The sequence below is a fragment of the Stegodyphus dumicola genome, chromosome 1 (assembly GCF_044657685.1).
Source record: "Stegodyphus dumicola isolate Sdum_Otavi_A_Nest chromosome 1, ASM4465768v1".
NCBI lineage: Eukaryota > Metazoa > Arthropoda > Arachnida > Araneae > Eresidae > Stegodyphus > Stegodyphus dumicola.
In genome coordinates this window covers 110,473,763-110,489,633 of record NC_140768.1, presented here as the reverse complement: position 1 = coordinate 110,489,633, position 15,871 = coordinate 110,473,763, and the positions used below count along the sequence as shown (strand labels likewise).

General features: G+C 34.2%; 1 protein-coding gene across 2 annotated transcripts in view; it reads right to left on the bottom strand.

Moving 5' to 3' along the window:
• The window catches only part of LOC118192014 (hemocytin-like), a 342,722-nt gene that overhangs the window by 122,914 nt on the left and 203,937 nt on the right, over positions 1 to 15,871 (bottom strand). For both annotated transcript variants that reach the window (XM_085819309.1, XM_085819312.1), the window contains exon 45: positions 12,964 to 13,107. In XM_085819309.1, coding sequence (XP_085675435.1) covers positions 12,964 to 13,107 — 144 coding nt within the window. The remainder of the gene's footprint in view (positions 1 to 12,963; positions 13,108 to 15,871) is intronic.

The window sequence follows — 15,871 nt, the reverse complement described above, 5'->3', positions numbered from 1 at the left end:
AGATCTGCCAAAATTTATTTTCTAGAAGATTTGAAAAGTTTGAAACTTGATGGCTAAATGTAAATATAAAATTATGTATGTTAAAATATTTGTAATTAGGCACATAGGTCAGATTAAGTTTTTATTAAATAGAGTAACGCATGCAAAGGCTATCTGCCTAAAGAGAGAGATGCCATCGTGGAGGAATTTTGAAGAAAAACTGACCTTTGTATGGGTATTAAAAATAATACTTATAATTTTCATTCAAATTATATTCATATATATTTTTATGTAAAATTTTCGGGTGTATGCTAAATTAGTGTAAATTACTTTAAACGAAAAATATGAGTGAATGCACAGAAATTAAAAATTTGCACATGCAGGAAATGATAAATAGGAAATATGTATGGGTATTTATGCATGTGCTTGCAAAAAGCATGTATCTGCCTTTGACAAAATACTTAAATATTCATTAAATTATTTATAAATGTATTTGAAATGAAGAATTTATTCACTTATAAACAACTGTGAAAGTACTGTGAAGAAATCTAATGATTAAATGTATCTAATTTATAATGATTATAAATGTTATCTAAATATATAATAACTTTAATATTGAATTGTAAACATAAATTGAAATCCTGTTGACAAATACGTTATGAAACTATTTAAGCAAGAATTGTTCGTATTGGAAAGCAATCTGTTAAAAGGTCTTACTTCCTACCTCCATGACTTCTCGTTCCTTCCCCTTCCCGCCTCTCGAGTCTTGAATGCTTAAGTCATTGACTGGAGAAACCCCTCCTGCTTCTTTAAGAAGAAGCTTTACAGTCGCAGGTGACTGAACCTAATTTTTAAATCTAAAGTCAATAGACTATTTCTCTACTTCAAAATAGCCCTAATTCAGCCCTTCTAAAAGGGCTTTTACTTGCTTTTAGCAACCCCTTAAGATGTGTCAATCATTTGGCCTTAAAGACCGCACTGAATAGCGGGCGGAAACGAAACTGCTCCCTCCGTCAGCTGACCAACTGACACAGCAACTTTTTCGACGCGTAAGAGCGTCCCCCCCCCCGTCCTTTCCCCTCCGCGAAGTTGACGTTCGCAAAGGAAGATCAAGTATCAAGGAAACACCTGCTTTTATTTTCTAGTCTTTAGCAAAAATTTTGTTTAAGATGACTGCCCCTATCTAATTTATTCTGGCTCTTATTTTGGCGCAAAATTAGACCTTCTGAGTTTTTATATTTGTTTTCAGTGTGAAGGCACTTATTCTCAAAAGCTTTTTTCGGCTTAACAAAATTTTTACCTTATTAGAAAATTCCCTCTTTTGATGATGACATTTTATTCTTCAGATGATGCGGAGGTAAAGACGTTTATGCCTAAGAACTCCGTAACACGAACTTCCTTGATCCTCGATCCTTGATCAGCCCATTGGCCTCTTCAGTTTTAATAGCTTCGCACGATGACGTCATTATACGATAAGGAAGGTTGGTTTGAACAAGAAAGGATTTTTGCGCCCTTTTCCAAAATTTTTTCGGAAGCTGAGGACGGAACCTCTCAGGTCAGTTTTTTCATTTTTAGTATAAGTTTTTTGGTCCTAATAAGACCCTGCAACGTTTTTACTTACTAAATTGAATACATTTTTTTACTTACAATGTCGATTACATTTATTTTACTTACAATGTCGATTACATTTTTATCTGTTTACAGCACCTTTCTTCTAATAAAAGTTACGAAGTCTTTAAGGTAAAGGACCAGCCAGTACGTTGATGTGTATTTTGACTAATAGCAGACCGCTATTTATTTTAATTTATTATTTTTAATTTATTATTTTTCTACTTTGATTTTGATTTTTATTTTACATCGCTCGGAATCATAATAGCCTTTGACACCTTAATGTGTTTTTCAGCGGACGCGTCGGGAAAAAGAGACAGAGCAGTGGAGCTACTAAAAAGGATTTATTCCAAAAGAATTTTTTCGGAAATACTAATATACTTTTGTATAAAGTTTTTTTCGCATTAAACAAGAGCTTCAATGGTCTGTTTCGGCGAAACGCGTAATGGTATTTAGCCTATTTCGTAGATCAGTTTTTTTCCCTTGAAAAGCCAACTGAGAGTACGAGTGGGCTAATATACCATTTTCCCGCTATTTAATTATTGTTTTTGTAGCTAGTTTTAGATGCTTTTTGTGTCTTTTTATTATTTTTTTAATTTTGATTTTAATTTTTATGTATTGGCATATTATATATTGGCAATTTTAATTTTAATTTTTTATGTATAGGCATTTTATATATTGACATTTATAATCCATGTTTTAGTAACTTCCTGATATATATATATATATATATTTTCCGTCCATCTTTTTTTTTATGTGAGTTAACTTTTCACATTACACAACGGTCAGATTAATTAATTTCTTTTTTTCATGCAATAGCAAGTCTTCCAGCATTAAAATTTGGCAATTTTATCGCGCTTATACAGTTTTTCCAGTTTTACCAGGCAAATTTCTTATTGTCTATGTAGTACTATGTTACAACATTTCGTGGAGCTACAGCTCCTGGTAACTTTTTAGCAAGGTTGCTGCAATGTTCCTACCTACTACTATTCTTTCAAATCTTTTTGCAGCATTATGCGCAAAAGTTTTTGAGACCAGATAGGTCTTCCGTCTAATTACCAGTTCGCTTTACATTTTCTTTTTCAATTAATATATATATATATATATATATATATATATATATAATACATTTTTATTGATTTTTTTTATAAAGTTGTTCTGCAGAGTACAAATCTGCGCGAAATTTTATGTTTTTTGAGTTGCTTTCATGTTATTTTTTGCTTATTTCACTGTTTGTAAGATATTGAAAAGTTTTGCATGATTTTTTTTCTTCAACGGAAAGTTGGTTAATTTTTTTATTAGGATAATTAATATTTGTATTAAGGGATACGGCTTATATCAATGTAATTTTTTTTCTCTTGAAATTATAAGATAAAATATCATTAATCATACTTTGCTTTTCAGAATTTTTTTTTATTGTATTCTTTTATTTTATTTGCTCATTTCACTGTTTTTAAGATATTGAAAAGTTTTGAGTGATTTTTTTAGGAAACAAAGTTCTTAACCTCCTTTATACCATTTAAGTTCTTAAGATTTTGCATAGGGAAGTTGGTTAATTTATTTATTAGGATATTTAATATTTGTATTATGGGATATTGCTTATTTCATTGTAATTTTGTTATACGTAATAACTTTTTTATGAAGTTGTTCTGCAGAGTAAAATTATACGCAGTTTTTAAATTTAACGTTTGGTGTTCCCTTCAGCCATTTTTCCGGTACATTTAAAAGCCAGCCGATATAAATTCTTCATGATTTAATGTTTTAAATAAAATTAAATCATGAAGAATTTATATGTATGTAGGAATGTTCTTTGCATTTGGAAAAAAGATGGCACCTACAGCCGCCTACGTTTTCACACAAGTAGTCCTCCACCTGAAAATTTGCACCTCAAAACTGGAATTTTGAATTCTGAATTTGTCTTTCATTTATTTCATGTTTTGTAAAAATTTAATGAATTTTTGATTAACAAACTTAGACGATCTGAAAACAAGAAGTGATAACACTGTTAGAAACAAAACATTTTTATCTCTAGTGCGCCAGACTCTGTTGCCTTTCCACAAAATGTGGAATATTTATCTTTGAGTTTTAATCAACAAACTCGGCTATTTGAAAGCAGAGTGTTGCTTTGCCAGAAAGAAAATCAGCCAACGTGTTGCCATTCAGTAAAGCCTAAGATATTTAACTTTCAGATTTAATGTGGAAAGTTAATGAATAACAATCTAAGCGATTTAAGCAGTAAACACTGGTCTTAAGATCACTTTTCTTACTTTTAATATGATTGATTTAAATAAAAATGCATTAAAATGAGATATCTAATCAGAAATATTAAATATTTTTATTAAATGAGGATAATTGCACTCATTTAAAATGATTATATACTTTTTTTTTATGATAGCTATTTTAGGTGGCGCAGTGGCTAGATAAAGCGAATATAGGAAAAATGTATGGCAACCACTAACAATCTATTGGGAATTCTAAAGATGTGCTGTTTTTAAGTACTTTATAATTTTGCTGTTGACTTTTATGTGGTGCAAGTACGAAGGACGTGATATTTAATAAAGGAAGTTAAGTTACTTACAAAGTTACTAACAAAACACATACGCATAAAATTGTGAGTCATTTAATTAAGGAGGCTGAACATTGAAATGATAAACCGAGAAAAGACGGAAAACATACAAAAATGTGTTCCAACACTTAATATTATATCGTGAATTCTAAACATATGCTACCTAGCTTCATGAAAAATAATCTGTGAACTTGTTGCTGAATTGCCGTAACTGCCAAGAAAGCCATGCTTAGTAATAAAGTTAAAAAGACAAAAAAAAATTGCCCCAGAAGGATTGAGTCCAAGATTGGTACTTACGATGCTGAGCGTGAGTATAAAACACGTTAGCAAACCGTCTGGTGTGACGTTGAAATCAAAATTCTTTCAGAATTTTTTTAAAAAAACTACATGGAAAAAAAAAAAAAAAAAAAAAAAAAAAAAAAAAAAAAAAAAAACTGAAAAGTTTCAAATTTTTCATTACGTCTAAAGGGACTTTTTTTAGCATTTTGTCTGTTACCTTTATTTATTAAATATCACGTTCTTCGCACTTAAACCATAAAATTCAGTTCAACAGCAATATCGCAAAATATTTTTAAATTGAGCATATCTTTAGAATTTCCGATACAGTCTCGCGCGCTGGAGATAAAAATGTTTGTTTCTTTACAACGTTGCCATTGCTCGCTTTGAAATCCTTGATTTTGTCAATCAAAAAATTCGTTAAACTTTTACAGAATATGAAATCGATAATAAAACAAATTCCAAATTTCAAATTTGGGCTTCCACGTGCCCATATTCATAGGAGCATTACGTCATTCAAAATTGGATGGCTCTATGTACCGTTGTTTTATCACAATGCGAGAAACATACATACATTTATGCAGATTTTTCATTACTTAATTTGTTCAAATATAATGCAGGGCTCTAAGATTTGGTGGCAACAGTTTGAAAAGTGAAACGGACATTTATAGTGGACCAACGCAAAATCGCAAAACGAAAACAATAGTCCTTCAGGGACAAAGCCCCTTTGAACTAAAAATTCAGTGAAGAATCACCTAGCGGTGAGAAAATAAAATTAACTTTAATATTTCGTGTTATTTCAGCATACTGGTAGCGATAACGGTTGACGGGGAATGGCTGCTATAAAAAATTAATTAGCTAGTAAAGCTATCAGGTTCAATGTTTCTTCTTACCTTCTTCGGAAACATACAATGACCTGACTAGAACAGAGAGCTTACTAAAGCTATGTTCACTAATTGTAGTAAGTAGACAGGATACAGACGAAGGGTATACAAAACCCTTTATTTTTCTTTATATACAATGACTTCCGTACTTCGGAATACAATGACCCTCCACTCGGGGTCTAACGTAAAAGATATCAAAATAAAACTAAACTCTAATTTAACTTTAGAATAAGATTGGCCTTATAATAACAGGAAGCGTATGTAGCACAGAGACTGTGAACACTACAATACGTTTAATTTATCAAGAGGATTAAAACCTCTGGCCTGGAAGGCAAATAGCAACTGCGTAACTTCTAAGGTAAGCGGCCTGCTTCGAACTCACTGCTTCCTCTCTTCTGCTTGGCAAAAAGGCCACACTTAAATACTTGGCGTTCGCCAGACAACTTTGCATAAACTCCTTCACGCTTATAATTCTGGCCGGAAGTAGAAAATAAGAAGTGATAGTAAAGATTTAAAATAAAATAACCGTTAGTAAAACTTAAGATCCTTACATACTTCCCGCCAGAGTTAATTTGTTTGAAACTGAGGTCTAAAACGACCTTGTTGAAAACTTTTAACTCTAAAAACTAACGCGAGGCCAACCTTTTACAATCATAACTTAGCTAGAAACTAGGAAATTTAAAAGAAAGAAATTTGTTACAATAGCAGCTCCCGGGATATACAACAATCTTTTTTTTCTTTTTCATCTGTACTGCATCTAAACAGGAGCTTTATTCAATTCTGGTTCCTTCCAGAGATCTGGAAGGAAAACTAGTTTAATGAAATGTTACAGAATGACATTGCACATAACATATAGAATATACTTTTCTTAACATTCTTATTTCATTCATGACTATTTTAATTATCTCTCCCCGTGCTCTCTGACATGTGTTGTAAAAGAACACCAAACACGAATGTGTTTCTGTCTACGTGTGCCACACTTCCTCCTACAATCAAAACACTAACGTGTTAAAATTCAACATACGAGACCTCTTAACACACCCTAAATTCAACTCTAGACCCTGAGGTACTATTCTAAAAGTGGCTAACTCTAAAGTGTAGCGTCAGAGAGCCTAACTACATCATTCAACCTTTAACATATATTCGTCATGATTTAATCTTTACAGTCACACGAATAACAAATTTTTAACATTACTTTCACTTTTACCATATCACGGTATTTCTTAACATTTAAAATAACAGTTCACATGTATATAAGAACATATCAACATGCCGTTAATTTTACACATTTGAAAACATACATTAGTAGTACATTGTTAACTTCTATTCTTTTCAAAGCAAGTGCCAATTCTTTCTACATTGAAATAATACTACATTTCAAAAAGTCTTTCAGACTAAAACTTCTTTCTTGCTAGAATGTTTTAAATAAAATTTATACAATAACTTTTTACAATATTTAAGTCTTTACACAACGCTATTCTACATCAACTTTAGTTTTACGCACGAGTAATTTAAAAACATAATACGAAAATCGGTCACAACTCATTTCTCGCCCTTTTGGCGATAAAGGTAGACCTCGCATGAGGTAAAACTTCTTGAAATCTGCCACTTGCAGTAAGAATGAAAGATTAACTTAAGTTTGTAAAGTAACATAAAATTTTACTTATCTTTGTAATATTCAGACATCCTTTTCTGGGCCCAGTCTTTAAAGGTATAGCTGATAGTAGCTTGGTTGATCCTCCTTCTTGTACGGGCTCGCCCTTCAGTGCTTTCCTCTGGAAGCTTCCGTTTTTCACCACTACGGCCACCCTTGAACATCTTCCTTCTGTCCTCTGCTTGTGGTCTTGGCCGTTTGAAGGCAGCTGGTCTTGGTGGAACCGGGAAACTTCTGTCGTGATCCTGCTTGGACCTCGTTGTTGGCCGTTCAAATTTTTCTTGTACTTTTTCCTCCGCCGCTGATGGCCCTTCCGCAGTTCGGCGACTTTTGCTGCGGAGAGTTCTGTCGGATGAGTCAATCTTCCGTTTCACAGCCGGGTTATAGTTGCCGTCCTTTCTCCCGGTCCTTTCCACATACGTCGTCCTTCTCCCTTCTTCATTCTGGGGATGTTCGCGAACTCTGTTTTCTGGACGGTGGAACGGCTTCTTTTTCTTTTTACCTTCAGTTTTTCCGCGGGGCAATTTTCTTTCCACTTGCTTCTGTCTCTCATTGGCTTGCCCTTGTACTTGTCGTTTTCCCACCTCTGGAACTTGTACCTGCGGTGTCTGCCGTACCGGATCCTGCAAAAGATCTGAAAAGATTTTCATTTTATTACGATCGAAGTAGGGTTTAATTTGATCCATATTTGCGGAACAGGTTTCACCATTTCTTGCCTTTAATACTACAACAGCGTGAGTTATTTTTTCTATAACATATGGTCCTTCAAAGCGTGGAAAAAATTTGGCAGTTTTATCTTCTGGTGATGAAGAAAGTGAATGCTTAATTTTTAAAACTTCATCCCCTACTTTATAAGTTACTCCGTTCCGCTATATTTGATTGCGGCCGATACGGGACCATTTTTAAATGACGTATGCCCAGTTTTTGACACATGTCTTCAAATATATTACTTACAAATTGAGGACCATTATCCGATATAACTTTTAGGGGCGCCCCGTATTTTAAAATATATTTATTTAAAATAGAATCAGTAACTAATTTCGCGGAGGCTCGTTTTAAGGGAACAATTTCGGTCCATTTACTAAAATGATCAACCATAACAAGGAGATAGCGATTTTTATTTAACTGACTTTTTGGGAAAGGGCCCAATAAATCGATGCCGATTATTTCATTTGGAAATTCGGATTTAATACTATTTAGAAACCCGGCCGGGCGGAAATTAATATAATTAACGGCTTGACATGTTGGGCAGGACTGGACATACGCCCTTGTTAACTTTTGCAGTTCAGGAAAGTAGACTGCCTCGCGTACGCGTTGGATAGTTTTTCGAATACCAGCATGAGAAGCTAAAGGGCTGTCATGGAGCTCTTGCAGGATATTTAATCTAAGACTAGCTGGGATAACAGGTCGAAATTCGTTGTTGGAATTCGTAGTTTTTGTGTAGAATAATAGACCATATATTAGTTCGTAATGGGCCGCCCTATTTCTTATCGCCACAATATCTTGGTGGCTAAAATTTTCAGGATCCTTCAAATACTCATAAATACTTCCAAACTCAGGATCCTTACCCAGTTCGGTTATTACAGTTTCTCGGGAATTTATTGTACACGCTGTCAGCATTGCAACTTTTACGGTATTACCCTGTTCGTCTAATTTAATTCGTGATAGGGCATCTGCTACGATATTTTCCTTTCCGGAGGTATGCTTGATTACCAGATTATATTCTTGCAGCTTGAGTGCCCATCTTATTAATCTTGGGGATAAATTTTTCCCTGAGTACAATCTAGTTACCGCCGCATGATCAGAATATACTGTTATCGGCGCCTTTCCAAAATAGACTCGGAACTTTTGCACTGCTAACAGAACTGCAAGTGCCTCTCTCTCGGTCGCGGAATAGTTTCTTTGTGTTTGATTTAAAGTTCGGCTAAAAAATGCCACGGGTTGCTGATTTTGCGAAAGTACCGCTCCTACCGCATAATCCGAAGCATACGCTGAAATTTCTAAATTTTCATCCTTTTCAGGAAATTTCCACACAGGGGCTTGCGTTAATGCTTGTTTTAATTTTTCGAAAGCACTATTGGCTTCGGCAGTCCACGAGAATCTTGCCTTTTTCCTTTTTAATTTTAACAATGGCTCAGCGATAGCCGCAAAATCTTTTATAAAGGACCTATAATATGAACAAAGTCCTAGAAAAGAAGAGAGCTTCTTTGCCGTGTTTGGAGTCGGATACTTTTGTACAGCGATTATTTTTGATTCATCTGTCTCGATCCCTTTTTGCGATATTTTGTAACCTAAATATTTTAATTCAGGGGCTGCAAATTTGCACTTTTCGACATTAACTTTTAGACCGGCCTCATTTAATAAAGAAAACACCTGTCTTAAATCCTGTATATGTTGGTCGAGATTACCACTAGTAATAATGATATCATCTAAATAGATAAATGTGGACTTTCCAAGAACAGGTCTTAACACAATGTCCATGCATCGCTGAAATGTTGCTGGGGCGCCTGAAAGGCCGAACGGCATTCGCAAAAATGCATAAGTGCCAGACTTGGTTATAAAAGCAGTCTTAGGCACGTCCTCAGGCCTGACCCCTATTTGAAAATAACCATTCGTTAAGTCTAAAGTTGTCATAAATTTGGTTGATTTTATGTTCCTTAAAATTTCTTCTATGATCGGTAACGGCTATACCGGATATTTCGTTATGGAATTTAATTTACGGTAATCAATAGCGAATCTCCACCTTTTTGGATGCTCCAAAGGATAATCATTATTTTTCTTACATAAAACCACCGGACTAGCATAACTACTTGAGATAGGCGTTATGATCTTTTTACGTAGCATATCGGTAATATGCCATTCTATAATTTTTTCCTTATTCTTATCATACCGGTATGGTTTTTGACGAACCGGCAATGCATCTCCGGTGTCAATACTATGGTTAGTAACCTGAGTAAATCCTGGAATATCACTAAATAAGGAAGCAAATTCACTTACCACTTGTCGGATTCTATCTTGCTCGTCATTAGGCAGGTGGTCAAGATTTAACCTTGGCGGTTCAACCTTTTCTACACGCACTGGTTTCATCGTCAGCTTAAGGGACGCTGCATTAAAATCCAGTGTAGCTTGTGCGTCTGAAAGAAAGTCTATTCCTAGGATTAAGTTTGCTTGCAAATTCTTTACTGTAAAAAACATCCCCTTTACTTGTTCGTCCTTGATACGGATGTACAAAGGTACTTTACCTACGCACTTACATTGTTCTCCTTGCGCCGCTAATACTGTTGTATTATCCGCATTATATATGCGGTATTTGCGAAAATACTTTCTAAAAAAGACTTCTGCCATACAGGAACACTGCGCGCCGGTATCCAGGAGTGCGGTGGCCGGGATATTATTTACCAAGACTTCAATCTTCGGAAGAGTTAAATTTTTCACCATTACTGTATTTAACTTGTAGGAAGATGGGTTTTCGTGGCCTTCAGATTTCCGCACCCTCTCGTCAGCAGAAATCCGTTTTAGTTTAAATTATTTTTCCTTTCGGTGCTTTCCTTCTTTCTCCACTGGCCTTGAGACTTTTTTCCTGGGTTGCTATTGAACTGTCGACGTTCGCCGGCTGTTTTTGAATGCTCGGGTTTCCTTGCCCACTGATTCGCTTTTTCTCCGTAGCCATGTGCTTGAGTTTGCTGTAGTCTTGGCGTACCAAATTGGTTTCGCTGTTGATATTGGCGTCTTCTTTCGACGTCCGCCGTTCTTCTACTTTCAAACTGCATTGCTAGCTCAAATAACTTTTCCAGTGTAGTCGGATTTCGTAATTCAATAAAGTCTTGCACTTGGGGTAGTAACCTCGGCAAAATCACTTGAATTATTTCAGGATCCGGACGGTTTCCATACAAGAGCTTGAAAACGTGAATTTTTCTTAAAATAAAGCTCGAGAGGTTTTCCATTCTTTGTTGATATATACTGAAAAGTTCTGTTTCTAATTTCGCACGATCCCTTACAACAGGGAAGGCTTTTAGTAGGGCAGTCTTGAAATTTTCGTAAGTATAGGTGGGACTTCCTGCTTGACCCAAGAGACTTCTGCCGATACATTTGAACCAGTTAAGCGCTTGGCCCCTCAAAGCGCTGGTAGCTAAGGTAACTTTTTGAAACTCGTGCACGGGGTAGAGCATGAAGTGGTCATCAATTTTTCCAAAAAACTGGTTACCTGTGAGTTTCCATTAAACGTTGCTTCTGGTTTCATCGAAGCGCGCATGGTCTGGACGATGTACCCAAATCCTTCCAGAGCGGCAGCTGGCATTTCTGGATTCTGAGCCGTTTCTGCAGGCAGCACAGGTTCTTCCTGAAACTCGGCCATGGTTATTCTTCGTCGGGCGCCACTATCAGGTTCAATGTTTCTTCTTACCTTCTTCGGAAACATACAATGACCTGACTAGAACAGAGAGCTTACTAAAGCTATGTTCACTAATTGTAGTAAGTAGACAGGATACAGACGAAGGGTATACAAAACCCTTTATTTTTCTTTATATACAATGACTTCCGTACTTCGGAATACAATGACCCTCCACTCGGGGTTTAACGTAAAAGATATCAAAATAAAATTAAACTCTAATTTAACTTTAGAATAAGATTGGCCTTATAATAACAGGAAGCGTATGTAGCACAGAGACTGTGAACACTACAATACGTTTAATTTATCAAGAGGATTAAAACCTCTGGCCTGGAAGGCAAATAGCAACTGCGTAACTTCTAAGGTAAGCGGCCTGCTTCGAACTCACTGCTTCCTCTCTTCTGCTTGGCAAAAAGGCCACACTTAAATACTTGGCGTTCGCCAGACAACTTTGCATAAACTCCTTCACGCTTATAATTCTGGCCGGAAGTAGAAAATAAGAAGTGATAGTAAAGATTTAAAATAAAATAAACCTTAGTAAAACTTAAGATCCTTACAAAGCATCTCTCAAACATTCTAAGCTTGTTATTAATTTACTCATCGATTAGCAAATTGATGAATAAATTTAATTCATTAAAAATTCAATTCATTAGAAAAGGATTAATAAAAGAGTATTATTTAATTTTGACAGATGTCATTATTCACTTTGAATGCCATATCAACTTAATTATTAAAAAATATTCAAAAAATCTGAAAGCGTTCAGATTTAATATTTTATGGAAAACGAAGCGGGTTTTTAAAATTTTTTTTATTATTTATTTTTCTCTTTTCTTTTTATTCTTTTACATACGCATAGACGTTTCGAGAGCATTTGGGCTAAAAATATTTAAAAACAGCATCTGTAGAGTTTTCGATAAACATTCTCGCGCATTAGGGATAAAATATTTTATTTCATACAGTGTTGCCACTGCTCGCTTTGAAATCGTTGAACTTTTTAATCGAAAATTCGTTAAACTTTCACAAAACATAAAATAGATAATAAAACAATTTCGAAATACAAAATTCGAGCTTTCAGTTGGCCATATTCGGGGGGAAGAATACGGTATTCAAAATTTGATGGCTCTAGGTACCGTTGTTTTTCACAATGCGAGAAACATACACAGATTCATGCAGATTCTTTCTTATTTGATTTCGTTAAATATAATACGCGGCGATAATATTTGACGGCAACAATCTGAAAAGTGATTCAACGCTTTTAGTGATTCGACGAAAAATGCCATTTCGAGACCAACAGCCCTTTTCTGGGCTAACACTCCTTTGGGCTTAAAATTACATCAGTGCAAATTAAAAACAAAGATATAATCATTTATACCTGGATAAACTTATAATTAATTAATAAAAACGGTATTTTAATACCAAATTAAAAAAAATTAAAATTTGTAAATCTGAACTATCAAGAATTATATTTATTATTAAGTTGTAGCTCTGGACCAGTTTTAACTGACCTTCACTGGTTTGAAGATCATACCAATATATATTGAGTACAAAGTGTACGCATAGTGTGGGGAAAATTTGATGCGTTTTGATTTTGAAATGAAGTATGGATTACCTTATTTCCTGTGGCATCCATAATGTAACTCCACGTAGCTCCATCTTTGCTGTAGCTGACAGTAAATGCAGTCACCCATTGCGGCACCATATCTCGCCCCTGAATTTTCACTCCAGTCAGTGTTCTTTCATCGAAGAAGGCGATCTATGAAAATCAGTAAAGAAGAATGTGCTAGTTGCCTACTTTTATAAGAGAAAATATTAAAAAAAATTTTTTTTTAATTACACGGGCGTTATATATTGTACAACACACAAAAATTCCTGTCAAAGGAAGTTAATGATTTATTCCGTAAAATACATTTTTATTCATACTGCTATTTCCTTTAGCATACTGCTTCATTATAAAAGTTTTAATTCTCCTGAATTATAAAAAACATAGAGGATGTTGCTTTCTGACATGGTTTGTTATATATATATATATGTATAAGAAAACTTTCCATATACCATCTCCAAGGAATGCAAATTTAATTTAAAACCATGAATGAAAAAATTTCTAGTCAGAATTCAAATTAGTATTTTTAAAAGTAATTTCAATCTCCTTTTTTTAAAAATCTGCTAAGAAAAATATTTAATCGCAAAAATAACCAAAAGTAAATTTTAAGTATTGAAAAAGTAGCTATTGTCATTGATCTCAGATTAATCGACTTATTAAGGGAATAAATCAATCTACCACCAATTAACAACAACAAAATTAATAGCGAGAGTTTCATCTTACTTCCAAGTAAGCATCAAATTATTTGCTGGATCCAAACCATAATTCACAATTAATACTCAATCCAAATTAAGACATTAGTCCATTTAAGCGAAAAGAATCTTGTTAAACAAAATAGCAAATAATCTTTAAATTAAAGTTTCTCATTAAGAACACAATTAATCTGAACGAGATGATTATTTTAGAAGACATATTCCCTACACCCTCATTTTCAAACTCAAAAACTGAAGTAAAAATTAAAAGTTAATTCAAAATCATAAGAAGATTAAAAATGACACAATCTTAAAATTAAAGTTTAAACTAGATAGTTAAATATCAAACTAGTAAGTTAAAATTAACAAACTTGCTTTCAAAATTTTAAGATTAATCAAATGGCTGGAAATTCAAGTATTAAGTGATGTAAATAAAAGGGTTGTCGTAAAGTGCAGTTTTCTATTTAAGATAGTTTAGCCTAAATTGGCGAGAAAATTAGAATTCTTCTTGGAGATAATACATAGAGAGCAGGCTGTTACTCAAATATCGCTAAAAGCTGCTATTAGTTAGATAATAAATTCAAAATAAATTAATTAAAAGTAAATTAAAAAGCCTATGACTTGCGCTAAAGCTGCAAAGTATAAACCAATAATACACGCACATACATACATATATAGATAGATAGATAGATATAAAGTTATTTTCGAGGGAATACGGCACATGAGAAAGTTATATTTATAAGGAATATTTTCTTCTTTGATAACGAATCCTATCTCCTAGTACTAGCTAGAATTTTAACAGCTGTAAATCCGTTTTAAAAACAAAATTAAAAAATTATCCAAAGCTTAATTTATTCGTTTAGATAACTTTTTGATTTTATACGTTTAGATCACTTTTTGATAAATTCAGATTCCAAATATCCGGAATAAGTGAAACCATATCCCATATGAATGTTAGGAATATCCGGAGCTTATGAATATTAAGAATATCCGGTCTTTATTTGTTTGAAATTTTCTGTTTAACACATATGTAATGCAATGACAATGACAGAATTTTATTTATTTATTTTCTGTTAATGTCATATTTTATTTACATACAGAAAGTTACTTCGCGAAACACAGTTAAAAAAATTATTCCTATAAAACAAAATACAAAATACCTTTTTTCTCTCTCAAAATTTAAATAATAAAATTATTTTTTATTTACCTAAATTTAAAAGAAATTTCAATTCCCTACAACCAAAATTAAAAATGCATTTTAAAAAAAAATTATGTTGCAACTCGCGTCAGGACTTAGTACTTGTTACCCCGATCCTCAAGTTTTTGATAGATTATGGTGGTGGCGCCATGTCTTCATAAAATTTGGAAGTGCCAAACTTTCCATCGGATAGTATGAAACCGCGTATCAGGGTTCTAATACACTCATGTCCATAAATTAAGGATAATGCAAAATCAGGCAAAGGAAGAGTTAAAAGCAAAACAAATTTGACTTATTTGTAAAGCTTATTTATTAAACAAAAGGTAAAGAGAAAAAAAAAAAAAAAAAAAAAAAAAAAGCTATATGTTTGATATTATTAAAAAAATTAGCGATTTTTTCTCCGTGGAGCAAATTACAAAAATATTCACAAAAAACCAATATTACATGGTTGGTATGATTGTTAATACATTGTATGTCTCCCAGGCGATGCAATACAGTCCGTACAACGCCTAGGCATGCTGAGTATCAAATTATCGATCTGATCTTCGGGGATATTACACCACTCAAAAAGCAATGCTCTCCGAAATTCCGGTAGACATGTAGGAGGAGGTTGACGGGCTGCAACTCGTCGCCCAAGCATGTCCCACACGTACCCTACTGGATTCAAGTCCGGTGAGAATATTGGCCAGTCCATACGGGTGATATCCTCCGATTGAAGGCATTCGCTTACGATATTTGCACGGTGAGGACGGGCGTTGTCATCCATAAACACAAATTGTGCGCCCATGGCGCCCCGAAACAACCGTACATGTTGTTCCAGAAAGACGTCCCGATACATTTGGCTTCTCATGGTTCCAATTTGAACATGCAGGTCAGTTCTGGAACACAGAATAATTCCACCTCAAACGAGCACTCCTGCACCATCGTAACGGTGTCGTTCAATGATGTTTTCTTGGTGGTAACGGGTACCTGGAGTTCTCCACATGAAAGTCCGGCGAGAATCAAACTGCAAGCTAAACCTGGACTC